The sequence below is a fragment of the Protomyctophum bolini genome (assembly GCF_963924005.1).
Source record: "Protomyctophum bolini genome assembly, chromosome: 11".
Classification (NCBI taxonomy): domain Eukaryota; kingdom Metazoa; phylum Chordata; class Actinopteri; order Myctophiformes; family Myctophidae; genus Protomyctophum; species Protomyctophum bolini.
The window spans coordinates 4329713-4350149 of NC_137872.1; the positions used below are offsets into that span (position 1 = coordinate 4329713).

The 20437-nt window shown below is 42.5% G+C and overlaps 1 protein-coding gene across 1 annotated transcript; it reads left to right on the forward strand.

The window, feature by feature from the left end:
* Nucleotides 1-7974: 7974 nt before the first annotated feature.
* poldip3 (polymerase (DNA-directed), delta interacting protein 3) lies at nt 7975-20205 on the forward strand (the record flags this gene model as incomplete). The annotated part of the gene is made up of 10 exons (XM_080776126.1): nt 7975-8045; nt 9272-9384; nt 11021-11589; nt 11863-11907; nt 12026-12106; nt 12509-12766; nt 14499-14576; nt 15065-15194; nt 15772-15838; nt 16875-20205. 10 exons carry the CDS (start codon nt 7975-7977, stop codon nt 17089-17091), a joined length of 1629 nt encoding a protein of 542 aa, XP_080632252.1. The 3' UTR covers nt 17092-20205.
* Between the last annotated feature and the right edge of the window lie 232 nt (nt 20206-20437).

Consider the following 20437-nt stretch of genomic DNA (forward strand, 5'->3'; position numbering starts at 1 on the left):
TCATGCTATTATGCCCGGCCGTGGATATACAGAGTGAACTTTAAAGGTACCTGCGAACATAGAGCTAGTCACGGTGGAGTGAACCCACATTATGTATGCTTTTGAGCCTTTCACACGATATGTTTCTTTATACAGTGTAGGTCGGGGCAGATCCAAGCTCCGCAAGGCATCTCACGAAGTAAGTGAGTCACCTCAACAGACAGACCTGTACCCACTCAAAAATTCATCTCGAATTTGAACGAGGACACGGGCGTCACCCCGCGTCGTTATTTTCCTTACTCATCAGTTTAAGGCATAAGTTTCCAACCCTGCGAACATAGAGCTAGTCACTATGGTCTGACGTCCGACGTCACGGTGTGGAGTGAACACACGTGTTTGAGCGGTGCACATTTCTAATCCCTTTGGATTTTTGCAACCAATTTTCACTTTATACTGCTAGTATGTGTGCAATAAAGTAGCTATAAGCAATAATATGTCAAATTTTAAATTACCTTTTTATTTATTTATTTTTTGGTATTCAGACAGCCCCCCCACCCTGACAAGCACTTGCAATTGTAGGATTGAGGCATTACATTTTGTTTAATTGACAATTTGGCCAATGTTTGACGAGCTTTTATAGTAGATTGTTGATTGCTTTTGATGCAGGAATCTTCTTTCTTTCTTAAATGTCTTCTTTTTTGCTATTCAAAAGGTCTTAAAGGTCCAGGTGTAGCAGAGTTGCTCAGAGCCAGCCTCTGCCTGATGGCCTCAAAAGTCTAATATCTCCGTCGGATGTTGGACTTTCATGTGGGAGACCCGAGTTCCAGTTCGAATCCCGGGCATTACACAGGTCCTTAAATTGTTACTTCAGTGCCATCTACTATGCCATATATTATTATCTTTAGAGTTCTAACACCCCTTTGATTGGTGCAATCTTCCACCTGAAAACACTAGTACTAGTAGGCCTATGCATGCATATAAAAATAAAAAAAATCAAATTTCTCTGCTAAATAGATAATTTTGATATGTTTCTTTATACAGTGTAGGTCGGGGCAGATCCAAGCTCCGCAAGGCATCTCACGAAGTAAGTGAGTCACCTCAACAGACAGACCTGTACCCACTCAAAAATTGATCTCGAATTTGAACGAGGACACGGGCGTCACCCCGCGTCGTTATTTTCCTTACTCATCAGTTTAAGGCATAAGTTTCAACGGTGCGAACATAGAGCTAGTCACTATGGTCTGACATCCTCCGTCACGGTGTGGAGTGAACCCACAGGTGTTTGAGCGGTGCACAGTTTGCACACCGCTCCAATGAAGGGCTGTGTGTGTCTGTCTGTTTAGAGTACGACCTATTGACCCCTGCAGATGAGTGGGGTCGCATTCGGATCACATGAGCAGCTCACTGAGCAGTGATCTAATTGGGGTTGCGTTTGGAACACACACACATGTACACACACACACACACGCCTGCACCGCTCAGTTCACATGGGTGTGATTTTTGCATAAATATAGATTTATAGTATACCGATATGTATATTTAGATTTCTAACCCCTTGGATTAGTGCATCATGTTTTCACCGTAAACTGTTAGTATGTGTGCATTAAAGTAGCTATAAGCTATAAGCAGAACGGTCGAAATTACTAACCAATCAGGAAGTAGACAGGCAAATCGACCAATGACAAAGCTTTTAGGAAAAATCTTTGAATGCAGATTAGATTGGCCCCTAGATGTGTCACAGAGACAAGACTTTTTTGGGAGCATTTTACCCATTGTTGACTGTTTGAATACAAAAACAAGAAAAGAAAGGTCATTAAAATGTTGACATATTGTTGCTTCCAAAGCTTTAATAATCTAATTTCTCAGCTAAACTGATATGTTTCTTTATACAGTGTAGGTCGGGGCAGATCCAAGCTCCGCAAGGCATCTCACGAAGTAAGTGAGTCACCTCAACAGACAGACCTGTACCCACTCAAAAATTGATCTCGAATTTGAACGAGGACACGGGCGTCACCCCGCGTCGTTATTTTCCTTACTCATCAGTTTAAGGCATAAGCTTCCAAACCTGCGAACATAGAGCTAGTCACTATGGTCTGACGTCCACCGTCACGGTGTGGAGTTAAGTGGAGTTAACACACGTGTTTGAGCGGTGCACATTTCTAATCCCTTGGATTTGTGCAACCAATTTTCACTTTAAACTGCTAGTATGTGTGCAATAAAGTAGCTATAAGCAATAATATGTCAAATTTTAAATTACCTTTTTATTTATTTATTTTTTGGTATTCAGACAGCCCCCCCACCCTGACAAGCACTTGCAATTGTAGGATTGAGGCATTACATTTTGTTTAATTGACAATTTGGCCAATGTTTGACGAGCTTTTATAGTAGATTGTTGATTGCTTTTGATGCAGGAATCTTCTTTCTTTCTTAAATGTCTTCTTTTTTGCTATTCAAAAGGTCTTAAAGGTCCAGGTGTAGCAGAGTTGCTCAGAGCCAGCCTCTGCCTGATGGCCTCAAAAGTCTAATATCTCCGTCGGATGTTGAACTTTCATGTGGGAGACCCGAGTTCCAGTTTGAATCCCGGGCATTACACAGGTCCTTAAATTGTCACTTCAGTGTCATCTACTATGCCATATATTATTACCTTTAGAGTTCTAACAGCCCTTGGATTAGTGCAAACACTAGTACTAGTAGGCCTATGCATGCAAATACATTTAAAAAAAATCTAATTTCTCAGCTAAATAGATCATTTTGATATTTTTCTTTATACCGTGTAGGTCGGGGCAGATCCAAGCTCCGCAAGGCATCTCACGAAGTAAGTGAGTCACCTCAACAGACAGACCTGTACCCACTCAAAAATTCATCTCGAATTTGAACGAGGACACGGGCGTCACCCCGCGTCGTTATTTTCCTTACTCATCAGTTTAAGGCATAAGTTTCAAACCCTGCGAACATAGATCTAGTCACTATGGTCTGACGTCCTCCGTCACGGTGTGGAGTGAACCCACAGGTGTTTGAGCGGTGCACACTTTGCACACCGCTCCAATGAAGGGCTGTGTGTGTCTGTCTGTTTAGAGTACGACCTATTGACCCCTGCAGATGAGTTTGGTCGCATTCGGATCACATGAGCAGCTCACTGAGCAGTGATCTAATTGGGGTTGCATTTGGGACACACACACACACACACACACACACACACACACACACACACACGCCTGCACCGCTCAGTTCACATGGGTGTGATTTTTGGTTTTGCATAAATATAGATTTATAGTATACCGATATGTATATTTAGATTTCTAACCCCTTGGATTAGTGTAACACCTTTTCACCGTACACTGTTAGTATGTGTGCATTAAAGTAGTTATATGCTATAAGCAGCACGGTCGAAATGACTAACCAATCAGGAAGTAGACAGGCAAATCGACCAATGACAAAGCGTTTAGGAAAATCTTTGAATGCCGATTAGATTGCGGCCCCTAGATGTGTCACAGAGACAAGACTTTTTTGGGAGCATTTTACCCATTGTTGACTGTTGGAATAAGAAAGGTCATTAAAATGTTGACATATTGTTGGTTCCAAAGCTTTAATAATCTAATTTCTCAGTTAAACTGATATGTTTCTTTATACAGTGTAGGTCGGGGCAGATCCAAGCTCCGCAAGGCATCTCACGAAGTAAGTGAGTCACCTCAACAGACAGACCTGTACCCACTCAAAAATTGATCTCGAATTTGAACGAGGACACGGGCGTCACCCCGCGTCGTTATTTTCCTTACTCATCAGTTTAAGGCATAAGTTTCAAACCCTGCGAACATAGAGCTAGTCACTATGGTCTGACGTCCTCCGTCACGGTGTGGAGTTAACACACGTGTTTGAGCGGTGCACATTTCTAATCCCTTGGATTTGTGCAACCAATTTTCACTTTAAACTGCTACGTAGTATGTGTGCAATAAAGTAGCTATAAGCACTAATATGTCACATTTTAAATTACCTTTTTATTTATTTATTTTTTGATATTCAGACAGCCCCCCAACCTGACAAGCACTTGCAATTGTAGGATTGAGGCATTACATTTTGTTTAATTGACAATTTGGCCAATGTTTGACGAGCTTTTATAGTAGATTGTTGATTGCTTTTGATGCAGGAATCTTCTTTCTTTCTTAAATGTCTTCTTTTTTGCTATTCAAAAGGTCTTAAAGGTCCAGGTGTAGCAGAGTTGCTCAGAGCCAGCCTCTGCCTGATGGCCTCAAAAGTCTAATATCTCCGTCGGATGTTGGACTTTCATGTGGGAGACCCGAGTTCCAGTTGGAATCCCGGGCATTACACAGGTCCTTAAATTGTCACTTCAGTGTCATCTACTATGCCATATATTATTATCTTTAGAGTTCTAACACCCCTTGGATTGGTGCAATCTTCCACCTGAAAACACTAGTACTAGTAGGCCTATGCATGCAAATAATTTTTTTTTAAATCTAATTTCTCAGCTAAATAGATAATTTTGATATGTTTCTTTATACAGTGTAGGTCGGGGCAGATCCAAGCTCCGCAAGGCATCTCACGAAGTAAGTGAGTCACCTCAACAGACAGACCTGTACCCACTCAAAAATTGATCTCGAATTTGAACGAGGACACGGGCGTCACCCCGCGTCGTTATTTTCCTTACTCATCAGTTTAAGGCATAAGTTTCAACGGTGCGAACATAGAGCTAGTCACTATGGTCTGACGTCCTCCGTCACGGTGTGGAGTGAACCCACAGGTGTTTGAGCGGTGCACAGTTTGCACACCGCTCCAATGAAGGGCTGTGTGTGTCTGTCTGTTTAGAGTACGACCTATTGACCCCTGCGGGTTGCATTCGGATCACATGAGCAGATCACTGAGCAGTCATCTAATTGGGGTTGCATTTGGGACACACACACATGTACACACACACACACACACACACACACGCCTGCACCGCTCAGTTCACATGGGTGTGATTTTTGGTTTTGCATAAATATAGATTCATAGTATACCGATATGTATATTTAGATTTCTAACCCCTTGGATTAGTGTAACACCTTTTCACCGTAAACTGTTAGTATGTGTGCATTAAAGTATAGTTATATTCTATAAGCAGCATGGTCGAAATGACTAACCAATCAGGAAGTAGACAGGCAAATCGACCAATGACAAAGCGTTTAAAAAAATCTTTGAATGCCGATTAGATTGCGGCCCCTAGATGTGTCACAGAGACAAGACTTTTTTGGGAGCATTTTACCCATTGTTGACTGTTTGAATACAAAAAAAAAGAAAAGAAAGGTCATTAAAATGTTGACATAATTATTATTACTTCCACAGCTTTAATAATCTAATTTATCAGCTAAACTGATATGTTTCTTTATACAGTGTAGGTCGGGGCAGATCCAAGCTCCGCAAGGCATCTCACGAAGTAAGTGAGTCACCTCAACAGACAGACCTGTACCCACTCAAAAATTCATCTCGAATTTGAACGAGGACACGGGCGTCACCCCGCGTCGTTATTTTCCTTACTCATCAGTTTAAGGCATAAGTTTCAAGCCCTGCGAACATAGATCTAGTCACTATGGTCTGACGTCCTCCGTCACGGTGTGGAGTGAACCCACAGGTGTTTGAGCGGTGCACAGTTTGCACACCGCTCCAATGAAGGGCTGTGTGTGTCTGTCTGTTTAGAGTACGACCTATTGACCCCTGCAGATGAGTGGGGTCGCATTCGGATCACATGAGCAGCTCACTGAGCAGTCATCTAATTGGGGTTGCATTTGGGACACACACACACACACACACACACACACACACAAACATGTACACACACACACGCCTGCACCGCTCAGTTCACATGGGTGTGATTTTTGGTTTTGCATAAATATAGATTTATAGTACATACAGATATGTATATTTAGATTTCTAACCCCTTGGATTAGTGTAACACCTTTTCACCGTAAACTGTTAGTATGTGTGCATTAAAGTATCTATAAGCTATAAGCAGCATGGTCGAATTGACTAACCAATCAGGAAGCAGACAGGCAAATCGACCAATGACAAAGCTTTATGGAAAATCTTTGAATGCAGATTAGATTGTGGCCCCTAGATGTGTCACAGAGACAAGACTTTTTGGGGAGCATTTTACCCATTGTTGACTGTTGGAATAAGAAAGGTCATTAAAATGTTGACATATTGTTGCTTCCAAAGCTTTAATAATCTAATTTATCAGATAAACTGACATGTTTCTTTATACAGTGTAGGTCGGGGCAGATCCAAGCTCCGCAAGGCATCTCACGAAGTAAGTGAGTCACCTCAACAGACAGACCTGTACCCACTCAAAAATTAATCTCGAATTTGAACGAGGACACGGGCGTCACCCCGCGTCGTTATTTTCCTTACTCATCAGTTTAAGGCATAAGTTTCAAACCCTGCGAACATAGAGATAGTCACTATGGTCTGACGTCCTCCGTCACGGTGTGGAGTTAACACACGTGTTTGAGCGGTGCACATTTCTAGTCCCTTGGATTTGTGCAACCAATTTTCACTTTAAACTGCTAGTATGTGTGCAATAAAGTAGCTATAAGCAATAATATGTCAAATTTTAAATTACCTTTTTATTTATTTATTTTTTGGTATTCAGACAGCTCCCCCACCCTGACAAGCACTTGCAATTGTAGGATTGAGGTATTACATTTTGTTTCATTGACAATTTGGCCAATGTTTGACGAGCTTTTATAGTAGAATGTTGATTGCTTTTGATGCAGGAATCTTCTTTCTTTCTTAAATGTCTTCTTTTTTGCTATTCAAAGGGTCTTAAAGGTCCAGGTGTAGCAGAGTTGCTCAGAGCCAGCCTCTGCCTGATGGCCTCAAAAGTCTAATATCTCCGTCGGATGTTGGACTTTCATGTGGGAGACCCGAGTTCCAGTTCGAATCCCGGGCATTACACAGGTCCTTAAATTGTCACTTCAGTGTCATCTACTATGCCATATATTGTTATCTTTAGAGTTCTAACACCCCTTTGATTGGTGCAATCTTCCACCTGAAAACACTAGTACTAGTAGGCCTATGCATGCATATATAAAAAAAAAAATTCTCTGCTAAATAGATAATTTTGATATGTTTCTTTATACCGTGTAGGTCGGGGCAGATCCAAGCTCCGCAAGGCATCTCACGAAGTAAGTGAGTCACCTCAACAGACAGACCTGTACCCACTCAAAAATTCATCTCGAATTTGAACGAGGACACGGGCGTCACCCCGCGTCGTTATTTTCCTTACTCATCAGTTTAAGGCATAAGTTTTCAACCCGGCGAACATAGAGCTAGTCACTATGGTCTGACGTCCTCCGTCACGGTGTGGACTACACCGACATTATTTATTATGCGTTTTTGTTTTGACTTAAATAGGAATTTATATTGACATTTCACTGTGGTTAAATAACAGGATGGGGTGTTTGTAAACACTTTTTCAATGACAAATTAGTCATTAGTTCAGTAAATCTTTATTGCGTTTCACCGCAAAGGCTCATGGGAAACCGGTAACCAGTGACGCAATCTGTTTTGCATTCCGAGGACTAGGACTAATAATCGAAAACGGATACGATGGATAACAATTAGTTTTCCTTGGCGTTTATTTGCCTGCATATAGTTTGTTCAACGCCAGAGTACACGATAACAATGCCGAACATCTCCATAATACAAATACGACTGTAACTAACAGTCGACGTACACTACAAAAATCTCCATTTTCCGTCCATTTTGGCCCTATCCACAAGCCGTACTCACGTCTGGGGGGTTGTGTCCGGTCGTACGACGGTGTCGTCCGCCCCCCCAAAACAGCCCAGATGTACAAACCCATAGCGCGTGGCGGGTGCAACGCGCTGCGGGGTTTGTAGATCGGCTAAAGTCTTGGGCGCGCGACGCGATCGTACGTGGGAAATATAACTGGGTCGACTTTGCTCGCGACGCAAGCGCAAAGACAAAACAAGGAATTGAAAAATGGCAGACATTTCCTTGGATGAAGTGATCCGACAGCGCGGCATTAACAGCACCAAACCACCCGTCAAAAGGTACGAGAGCTCCCACGATGCCTTTGCGAGTTTCTTTCTACAACAATGTTTTTGATTAGTGGTCATATTCTTCGTCGAACTGGTCGAAATTGAACCAAGCCGGCCGGCCGGTTGCAAGGCAGGCAGCCGTTCGCATTGCAATCTATCTAGATGGCCATGCTAAAGTTAGCTCTCAGCTAAGCCAGCCCTTTGGACACAGGCCTGTCCGTCCGTCCCTAAGGAAACAATAAACCGGTCTATTGTTCATCTGTTTACTTGCTCTCTTTTTCTCCTTAATATCATTCGCTGGACAAATATAAATATATAGGTATCGTATAAAAAAGATCATGAGACACATGTAATCCATCCCGACAACCGCAACAATAAGTCAGCGTCGTAAACCATTGAGCAATTTGAGCAACAAACGATAAGCATGCACTCAACTAGAATGAATCAATAAATAAATCAAATGAAAATGTCTCTTTACTTTAAACGCACTTAATTTGACCTAGCGGATTTACTACATCTTATGCTAAATTTGACCATAATTAACGAGGTTGCAATGTATTGCATTCAAGTGCTAAACTTGAATGGCAGACATGTTAATTGATTTCTCGAAAGACGAGAGAGAAGAGGTTTCGGTTGAGCAAAACACATGTAATGTAACTATTAGGAGTCCTAATCTTCTATATACTGTATTTATGTTTAAGTTTAATATCCTGCCTTTTTAAAACTACTGGCTACTTTTTAAAATATATTTTCCCGGCTTGCTTCCTACAAAACCCACATTCGTATTAGAATACTAAGCCATATGCCTTGATTATGAGAAACCATTATGCCTTCAACTAAGGTTCTGAATATTCACCTTCTTGCTTCTATTCTCCTAAATTATTGCACAATCATTTAGGAGAATAAGGGTTGAGAATTCTAGGTGGTCACAAGAGCGGAATTGCTGACCAGATGGAACTCTTTTGCAGAGTCAAGTCTTGACTAAATCTTTAAAGATGGACAAGTTAAGATAAGCTTAAGTTTCAAGGCTTAGGTTTATATTCTCATACAGACTTGATTGAAGTTTATTGTGAATGGTTCTGGCAAGATGCCCTATATAAGGAGGGGATGACGTCACAACTAGGTAGGCGTGACGTCAACCCTGACAATTCCATAAGTTTATAATAATTACATCAGCAGTCATTGTAAATATCGTTAACATTAACACTGTATTATTGCCTGTTGTGTGTCTCTTTTAGGACCATGTTTGGCAGGGGTGCAGGTGGGGCTGGGAGGGGATTTGATGCTCGACAGAGGATCGGCCCCGGGGGTGATGTCAGACAGAGGCTTGGAGGTGGTGGAGGTGGAACAGGTACGACACTGACTCGGTATCACCACGACCACAAAGCATGGTGGACCCTCTTGTAAACAAGTGTAATGCTTCATTGGGTCGTCCACTCACAGTTAACAGTCTTTGTATTGAGTTTGTGTTTGAAATATACTGTAATTCTGCAAACTGTTAATACATATTTCAATCAATCAAAAACTCTGATGCACAGAAAACTGCAATTTCCATGTGTCGTACAATTTAGGCATTTAGCAGACGCTCTTGATCCAGAGTGACTTACATTTAAGCAAAAAACAAAAGCATGGTATACATTTAAGCAAAAACAAAAAGTACAGAAAAGCCTGTTGACTTGTAGGAATGGTTTGAACTTGTGAGAAGCAAAGTTGTTACTTGTTGGTTGAGATATTTGCCAAGTACATTTTAGATATACCTGGAATTTGCTACGTTATGATGGCTGTGTGTATTTTTTATTTTTTTGTCGAACGGCAGTGTTGCTCACGGAAACGTTGAGGTGTCTTTTTGGTGCGACACAAGAAAAATTAGTCTTAAAGCGTCTTAAAATACATAATTTGAAGGGAATCTTCGTAAAAATTACACTAGTGCAATTCTAGTTCTGTAACAAATGGCTCTGTTCCGTCTATTATGTTTCCGCCCTACAGTACACATAGAGTTGTTGTTTAGTTCCCATCTATTTCTGTAAGTGTAAATGATCTTTTTCCTATTATTATGAACTTTATTTCTTTGCATTTTGAGTTTCTGACTTTCCAAGGAGTAGTGAATACAGTACTTCACAGTAGGACATGTACATGTACTTGTAGTCAATCTACGGTTTGTCCAGTCCTGTGTACAAGCTTATTCTGCATTCACATGGAATCAGGCAAACGGCAAAACCTGCTGGACGGAACGGTAAAAAGATTAAATATTGTAACACCGATGGCGTCTGCCGTTACCGTCGCCGGTTCTTGCTGCCTGCCGTCCACTAAAATGAAGTCCGGTTTGCCGTCTACATATCATCTACCTGTGATGATATTGCAATTCATGTCTATGAATTGATTGCATAGGGCCTAAATGGAAACAAGAACAAGACCACAAGGACTTTTTTGGGGACTAAGTGTTTGACTGTACTCTGCTGCTGTTACATTCGGTCTAATAAATAATATTCAATCGAATCTAAAGAGAAGAGTGACTCCTCCGAGCCGCCGGTAACTAGGAGATTGAATTTCACTGACACACACGGGCTGTTTACAGTGCGTGAGCTACAGTATCAAAACCCACAGGAACTGCTGTTTTAATCGTCATGGTTAATCTGACTGGACTCCGTAAAATGCATGAAATCATAAATAATCAAGGGAGAGCTCGTTTGTCAACGAAGGCAAGCGGACTGTTGCATCTGCTGGCTGTAGCCAGTGTCACACCAAAACTTGTGACCTATAAAAACTTGAGAAGGGACCAGCTATCGTTTGGTGCACATTTCTATTATGTCATTGTGCTGGCCTGGTAAACACGGTATTTATATTGGCGGGCTCCGTGTTAAGCCAATTCGCAGAGTGCTGCGCCACCTCCTCCTGACCCACATGCTTTAAAAAAACAATCCTAGCTTATACAGTACAGGATATACTGAAGGATTCATTCTTTTTATTCCTCCATCTGCTGCACACAGGTTTTCAAGTGAAGGATGCCAGAGAGAAGTTGGTTCAGAAAGACGCCCGCTTCAAAATCCGTGGCAGAGGAGGAGGAGGAGGAGGCGGCGGCGGCGGCGGCGGCGGCGGCGCACCGGGAGGCGGGGTGCAGGATGCGCGACAGATGATCAACTCGCGCAAACATGTACAGAACCAGTTTGGTGGGGTCCAGAATCAGTTTGGTGCCCAGAACCAGTTCGGGGTCCAGAACCAGTTCGGGGTCCCCTCGCAGACTTTTCAACCACCAGCCTTGACGCACCACCACCTACTGAACCAGGCGCACGTGCCGCCCATACAGATTCAGACCAGCAACAACAACAACCACCACGCTAATGTGAACAACAGGCAGTTTACGCCCAACGCAATGCAAGGGATGAACGTACGGGCCCCGCTGCTGGGCGCTGGCCCCCCAAAGAGGATGATGGACGCCCGCGACAGACTGAGCCTCAAACGAGGTGTCGGAGGAGGAGGAGGAGGGACACAGACGCAGGCGGCTACTGCCGCCGCCGCCGCTGCAGCAGCACCTTTTAAAATCACAAAGACCATCCAGGTAATGATGATCAGGACTGATAAATGATTAGCCATGTCCTGCTGCGGCGAAACATCTGGCTTGATGCTTTCTCATTGACGTTGTTAAATCATGTTGATTGTCTTCTCTCAGTCTTTGTCTAACTTACCACAATGGAGAATGTTGTCAGGATGATGATGAGTCTATATGTACTGTATAATGAGTTGCATTTCTTTTGCTTTTTTTCCCAAAGCCATCAATGATTTTGTTTTCTCCAAAGCCTTCATGTTCTGATATTTCAATATCTTTCCACAGCAACGGCCAGTAGGGATGTCTAGTGGCATACGTGTGGGCCCACAGGTAAAGGTCTCGTTCATCTCGTTTGACTGCTATAGGTCAGACATGGTAAAACATTTTGACCAATGCCGTGAGACCTGCTGATTTTAACTCTAAACGAACCGTTCTGTCTCCTCCACAGTCCTTCTCCGGTGAGGCCGATGGCATACCTAATAAACAGATGAAGATCGCCACCAGTAACAGTATGCTGCAGTCATCATGGGTAAGGCTAGGCACACGGGTCTGACTGACGGGTCACACTTTCATGAAGGGGAGCTTTGCCACTGTATGTAATGTTTGTGTAAACAAAGCCATTTGACACTGCTAGAGTGTATGAAGAATTGAGGGCATATAACTAAATTAAATATTGAGTAGTTTCAGTGGGACATTTTAAGCAAGGTGATGGCTGCCATATAACATGGAACTTGCTTGAATTGCATATCGTAGCGAATTTTCTCCATATGTAGTAAAGTAGTATACAAGTAAGTTCAGTTAACCAAGTCTTGAAGTGAGGTACATCATCTGATTCTTAGAGTCTTAGAATTATTATATCTGTTTTTTAACCCCTGTGTCTGAAGTTCTAAAAATATACTGTGCCTCTTCTATCCCCATCTGTCTTTGGCAGTCTGGTAGCATGGGCGCACCATTCTCCAACTTCTCCATGTCGACGCCCATCACCAAGGTGGTTAAGAACGATGCGTACACGGCTCCCCGTCCCCCCCCGGTGCCCGTGGCCCCCACCAGGCCCAACACCAGTGCGCCGTCTTACCGCACCCATGCGGCGCCCTTGCGGCCCCCTGCCCCCGAGCCCCTGCAGCCCATCTCCAGGACCCTCCAACAGACTCCAGCGGCGCCCTGCGCGCCGCCACCCGCTCCACCACAGGTTAGCATAACCCATTAAACCGTTCTGACCTGAGATCAGATTCATACGAGGTTTCCACTGGACACACACTGGTCTGATTATAACCCATTCTGACCTGAGATCAGATTCTAAAAAATGTCAGTCGTTCTTCGATTTTTCAAAAAATAGCAGACCTACAAGCTCGTAGCGCGCCACTCGGTGGCGCGCTATGAGCTTGTAGATCTGCTATTTTTCAATAGCTAAAGCACGACATGATGCTAGCACCAAAATGGGTTCCCGTTCAGAATGGGTTAAACCATTCTGACCTGAGATCAGATTCTAAAAATGTTCTTCTACATCCTGACCGTTTTCTGAAAAGGCTATGTTTCTAAATGTCAGTTGTTCTTCGATTTTTCAAAAATAGCAGACCTACAAGCTCGTAGCGCGACACTCGCCGTGGCGCTCTATGAGCTTGTAGATCTGCTATTTTTCAATAGCTAAAGCAAGACATGATGCTACTAACACCAAAAGGGGTTCCCTCCCAAAATGGGTTAAGACCTACAAATACTTCTAAACCCGTTTCAGTTTTTCAGAAAAACCCATGTTTCCAATTCAGTGGTTCTCAAGCCTGTATTTGTATTTGGCCGCTGACCCCCATCTCAAAATATTTTGTTTCAGCGACTCCCAGAAGCAAATATTTGAGTCAAAAAGGTTCGCTGTGAAAGAATATAAATTTTAAAAATTGCACCACAAGCTCATAGCGTCTCGATGCCACGCTCTGAGCTTGTATATCTGCTATTTTTCAACGGCTAAAGTTTTAAAGTGGTTAAAAGCTAAGCGACACAGATACTTTCCAGGCAGAGTATGTTAATATAATATCTTGGTTCAAATCCGGGGTAGAAACAGGAAAGTTACAGCTTTAAACCTTGAGGCGAGGAATTCTGCACAATATCAGAGGAATTCTGCACAATATCAGAGGAATTCTGCACAATATCAGAGGAAAACCTACTTTACGTTAATGACGGTGTCCTGCCGTTATGGCTTAATTATGCAGCCCTACTCCAGGTGCAGAACTATGGTCATATTTAGTGTTGTAGAGATGGCAATTCCTCCTATTGACTATTAAGCAGCCAGAGTAAACTTTACCCCAGACCCTTGATGTTTCCTCAATTTATACATAAATCACTGCCAGAGGGAATGTGCTGGCAGCGGAACCCAAAGTTGTTGTAGGCCAGGGGTGCCCGAAAGGTAGATCACAAAGGCTGTGCAGGTAGACCACTTGACATGACCCTAAAATCAATATATATAAAAAAGGAATATGCCACTTAAATTCAGGTGACTTGATTGATTGATATGAAAAAGTGCCTCTTACTCAAACCCACAATGAAATACTTTGTTTTGTGTTGCGTACAAAAATGTCAGTAGCATTACAAAGTTTTATGGGGGGAAAAAGCCCTAGAAATGTAATTTCCCCTCTCTATTTCCCATTCCAAGTCCCATTCCACCATTATTCCAAAGCCCCCTCAGGTACATTCTTTGCATATTGTTTTTGTGTAGGCCCATAGATCTTGTTGAGCTGGTCATTTTGAAAGTAGCTCTCAAGTCAAAAAAGTGTGGGCACACCTGTTGTAGGCAATCTATCTAGGACTGCAATAGTTGGCATATGTGCAAGACGGTGGGGTTTTTGTCAAGGAAAGCAGAATGTTCATCAGGGGGCAAGTTTATTTTAATTTTTATCGACCTCTATAACCATGTTTTGTGGATCCCTTTCTAGCCTGCTTCCAGTCCATTGGAGGGAACGAAGATAACCGTCAACAACCTGCATCCTCGTGTCACTGAGGAAGACATAGTGGTGAGTGTGTTAACTCAATACTAGGCAAGGCCAGTTTGTTTGTATAGCACATTTCAACAAGGCAATTCAATGTGCTTTACACAAAACAAGGACACATAATTATACAATGACATTAGGATGCATTGAAAAAACTAAAGATAAAAATAGATAGTTACAGTTGTAACAGTCAGTATGCAGTGCCAGTTGGTGCCACAGGGTGGTGCACTGCTCCCTTTTGTTTTGCTGTGTGTAGAAGATCTGACCTATGTTAGCACCAGTATGACTGTATGCTCCGTTCACCTTTTGTTTATTATTAGTTCTGTCTGCTGTGAGACCTGGCAGTGCAGAGGAGAAAAAAAAAATTACTCGATCAAAGTGATGGTGTTTCTCAGAGATATTGTCTTTGAAAATAAAGTTATTATTTTGGGATGGTGGGTAAGATCCCAAATAAAATCCTAAAGTTTAATTTCATGACTGAATGTGTTCTCTTTGTGTCTGTCTGTCCACAGGAACTGTTCTGTGTGTGTGGTGCCCTCAAACGAGCACGCTTAGTGAAGGTGGGGGTGGCCGAGGTGGTGTTCGTCCGTAAGGATGATGCAGTAAGCGCCTACAGGAAATACAACAACCGTTGTCTGGATGGTAGGTGCCGGGGGCAAGGGCACATATTGTTTGGTTTGTTGAGAGGGGGATGTGAATGTGTGTGTGTGGGTGTGCACGATAGAGCGCCGAAGTCCTGACGTCACTCGCTCATCCCCTGGTTCACAGAAGTAATTTCTCTATGGAGAATAACATAGAGGGGTCATCTTAAAATCGTTTCATATAAGCATTGTGGTCCAAAAATAAACAAGCTGTCTCTGTGTTATTATCGCGTAGGTGTCTCTGTATCGTTTGCGACAGTCAGTCACTCATATTTGATACAGTCTGTTTCTAGTGAAAATTTAACTAATTCGGCAGCAGTAACCATAGCGTTTTCTCTCAGTCAGTTGATTCTTCATCAACGGCCGGGATGACATGTTTATTTTTCAAACACAGTTCTTGTATGAGGCGATCTAAAATCTATGGGGGTCAGACTTCGGTGGTCTGTATCGGTTAAAGAAAGATATTGATAATGCATTTTAATTTTATTACTATATTTAATAAAACAAAAGACCGTAACATTTCAGAGCTTAGGTGTTTTGTTTGAAAAAACTTTGTTTTTCTTTTCCCCCACATCCAGGTCAGCCCATGAAGTGTAACCTTCACATCCAGGGAAATGTCATCACTTCAGATCAGCCTATACTGTTGTAAGTGAACCATTCATCTCCTTTTTAGTATAAATTTAAAAAAAATGCCGTTTACAATGATTATGTAAAGGCAGACGGTAGAAATGACCACTGGCATTGTGGCCACTTGGAGGAGCATGGTGTAATGCTCTGTGGCGTGCTGAGTGGACAACTCCTATGTCGCATCGCATTAGATGGCCATCTGTGTCCCGGAAGGTCACAGCCTTGTCTCCCTGGCCTGCCCAGTCCAAGACATTTAACCCATTTCGACCTGAGGCTGATTCTAAAAAAAATGTTTTCTGAAAAACACATGTTTCTATGTCCGTGGTGCTCAACCTTTTTCATGTTGAGGACCCCCAGAATTATCTGTATTTGGCCACCGACCCCCATTATGAAAATATGTTGTTCCGGGGACCCCCAAACGGAAGCAAATATTTGAGTTGAAATTGTTCGCTCCGAAATAATATATATTCAAATAATTGCGCCACATTTTCCCGTTCAGAATGTGTTAACCACTTGAACCTTAGCATCCCTACACCTAGCTGCTCTCCAGGTGCGATATTAATAGCACTAAGTACTCCTAATAGTTAAGAAACTAAGATGGGTAAATGCAAAGGACTGGAGAATTTGAAGCCTCAGGCTCAAATGTTAGCACAATCATTCCACCAAGTGACGCGCTACGAGCTTGTAGAAACGACTGACATAGAAACATAGCTTTTTCAGAAAACTGTGTCAGGATGTAGAAGACATTTTTAGAATCTGATCTCAGGTCTGAATGGGTTAAAGGTTTTGCTCACTTGATGTCTCCACTTTGTCTACAGCTGTTGAAAGCAGTCTTTACAGTCGTAGTGGCTTTTGGCAATATTAAGAAATGGATTATGTTGAATGTTGGTCTAGTGTTGTTGAAGGAATGAGGGGACTTGAGTAACGTTTGTAGGAGCCCTGTGTGCGTGTGTGTGTGTGTGTGTGTGTGTGTGTGTGTGTATGTCATCTTTTACATATTGTGCTCTTGCAAAAACGTGCTTCTCATTTCTTCCTGACTCCCCTCTTCTTGCAGGAGGCTCAGTGACACGCCAGGCTCAAGCGGCGGTGCAAAGAAAAATGGTCTGCCGCCTTCCTTGTCTCGCCCTCACGGTCAGCGAGCTTCCTCTCAGCCCACCCCAGAGGTGGACCCTCAGACCATCCTCAAAGCTTTGTTCAAATCCACTGCCCAGTCCACCGCAACCACTGAGCCATCAAGCTCCCAGGCCACTGCCTTCCGCATCAAGATATAACTCTTATGAGGACACACAAACACACACTCACACACCCCCACACAAACATAACACATACGCATAGACAAAGGCAACATATTCATGCACACACAGTATTTGCCATGTCTTATACCATAAGTACTATTCTCACTTCACAGTGGTAGAGAAATTTCACACGTGCATTGAGGGAGTGCTTGTTGCTACGGACAGTTGGTCTAACTTAAAATCGTAGCCGCTTGCTCTAATGCAAACAAGTTTCCTTGGCATGTTTATGCTTTCTTACAGATAGGTTAGTGTAGACTGCAGGGGTGTCAAACTGGTGGCCTGTGGGCCAGATGTGGCCTGCCAAGATGTCCAATAGAAGATAATTTGGGGAAGAAGAAAGAAAATGTAATTCTCTGTGTTACACCTGAGCTCAGGCCTTTTGCTCACTACTGTCTCTCTAGTCTACTGTAGTCTCTTGTTGTGAGTACTTAAGAAAACAATAGACAGTAGTTAATGTCACTCCACTCAACCCCCAGAGTGACCCAGTTAATTTCTCCTCTTTGCAGTCTGTGTGTACCACTCAATGGGGATAATTACATTATTTCATTGAGTGAAAACAAGCCATCATCAGCATCAATGCTGCCACACACAGACTCGGAAGTGAAATGCGTTGGTTTCTTGCCCTTCCTGCTGCCGAGTGCTCTCGCTGTGGCCTCTTTAGATTCCTTTTCAGGCAAACCGTATGTCCACCGTAAGATGAACCTAAGTAGGCTAGAATGGGGTTGCTAGGTGTAAGTATGTAGGACTAGTAGCATGCAAAGGTTTGTGCTATTGCCATAGAGAATGCATTGGGCGTTTAAGTTAAATAACTCAGAAACTATAAAACATTTCAAAGTAAAAACCGCGCAACCAACTAGTTTGAAGTATTTAGAGCCGTGTGCTTCTACTCTCATCTTCGTAAAAAGTAGGTGCAATAATGTAGTCTACATTTTTTCCCCTCTGTAGCCTACTTTTGTGTCGGATATTGCTCGAGTGTGTAACATTTCATCAAGTCTTTTTGGCAACACCTCTAGCGACGTCCTGGTGGTCAATACAGCGTTTATCTAATCGGAACCTACTGCTCGGAGCAACACCCCAGGATATTTTGGAATGTAACAACTTTCCAGAAACCATTAACACTGAAATACTTGTAATAGAATTACGGTGCCTACAATTTAGGCATTTCGGCAGACTCTCTTAATCCAGAGTGACGACATTTTTGGCGCGAGAGTCGAGGACAGACACGTGATTTAAAAGTGTTTTAATGGCGACTAAAGTATTTAATAGTGGAGACGTCAATAACACATCTGTGAAATGGTTTAAACTGAAAATGTTAACAGTATAACTTTTAATGTAAAAGATACCAAAACATACAATTTGTGTTTTAATCTCGTCACAACGGCCTATGATATGACACATTAAAGAGCAGTTGGAAAAAAAACACTAGCAGATGTCAAAAGAACAAACGTATGCTGCTGGGTAGCCAAATAGTCCATTTTGGCCGGTCAGACCTCTGTTCGACACCCCAGGCAGAGTAGAGACTACCGGTCAGACCTCTGTTTGACACCCCTGGCAGAGTAGAGACTACCAGTCAGACCTCTGTTCGACCCCCCTGGCAGAGTAGAGGCTACCAGTCAGACCTCTGTTCGACACCCCTGGCAGAGTTGAGGCTACCGGTCAGACCTCTGTTCGACACCCCTGGCAGAGTTGAGACTACCGGTCAGACCTCTGTTCGACACCCCTGGCAGAGTAGAGGCATGCACGACCAAGATTAGGCTTGATTTCACGAGGGGCATATGCTCTGTACACAGTATGGGCCATGCCACCAGGCACCACTCATGCAAACTTATTTGTATGCCTTCTGCCGTGAATACTGCCTATAGCCATCAAAACGATTTGATTGTCTTGCATTGGAGCGTGCGGCTACCGTGTTTGAACTAAAGTACACACACCATGTGCACAACATACAAAATCTGGTTTAACTTTCAACATCATTGAAATGAATATACTTGCCATTATTATACCTTTTTCCCCCCTTTTTTTTGGGTGGAGTTAGTTTGTTTTCGTGGCATTCAAATTCCATTTCAAACATCTCTTGACATGGACCAACAGGAAGGAGATTGACTCGTGTATTATGTAGGTATTTTTAATTGAATGTGATCAGGGAGGGCAAAAATCAAGATTTAGAGTTTATGGGGATTTGTCTTTATTTTTTAATTTCCTTTTTTTTGTATATGCGGCTCATGTTTTTGTTCTGCTGGTTCACATTGAACACCACCCTTTTATTTGTATTTGTGATATGTCTATTTTGATCACCCCTCTTATGATTTGTGTTGATTTAATTGCCACCCCCCGTGGTAATGTCCATGCACTAAATCAGTGGTTCCCAAAGTGGGGTCCGGGGACCCCCAGGGGTACTCCAGGGAGTTCCAGGGGGGACCCAGCTAAATGATAATTTGGAACCAAATGGGCCCTTATGGGTCTGTAACTCAGAGAGTGTACAAATGTATTGTATACAAATGTATTTGTATTCTCTCAGAGTTAAATTAGCATTGATTTTACAATATAAATGGAGGTTCCCAGAGAGAGAAATGCTAATAAATGGGAGTCCGTAACCTCCCCAGTTTGAGCATGTCAAACTGGGGGGTCTTTGAAAATCAAACGGGTAAAAGTCCCTGGCATATATTTTCAAATGGGGGGTCCGTGGGCTATTTCGTGTCAATTTGGGGGTCCTTGACATGAAAAAGTTTGGGAACCACTACACTAAATTACAGGTCAACATTCTGTTCAGAAGTCGGCTACTGGAAGGTAACAGTCAACAGTTTGGAGTAAACTGAATCCTTCTTGGTCGTATTCCACTGCTGCGATTTTTGCCATTCTCATGGCATTCAAATTGTTCTGTGTTTCTTGTGTGTGACTTATTTTACTTGGTTTATATAGTTTTGGAGCAGTGTACATTATATCGAAGCCATGCTAGTTTACTACTCACTCGGTTTGTGTTTTAAGAACTGTAAATTTACCCTTTCTACTTCTCTGGTATCCCAGTTAAGAATATGGTAGTAAAGTGAAATCTGTCTTGTGAAATTCTGCCATTAAATATTTTGCTTTGTACTTCTTTTTGTTTTGTTTTATTTTTATTTATTTTTAAGTTAGACACTGCATGTTTGATCTTACATTGCTTTAAAAAGAAATGGCAAATTATATGCAGGCTAACTGGACAGAACACACAGAGAAAATAAACTGCATAGCTGTGATGCAATCACCAATACTGCATATTGTTTTATAAACCAGGGCTCAACACATTACAGAAGCAAACATTTATGTCCTTCCAGGGATTTTTTTT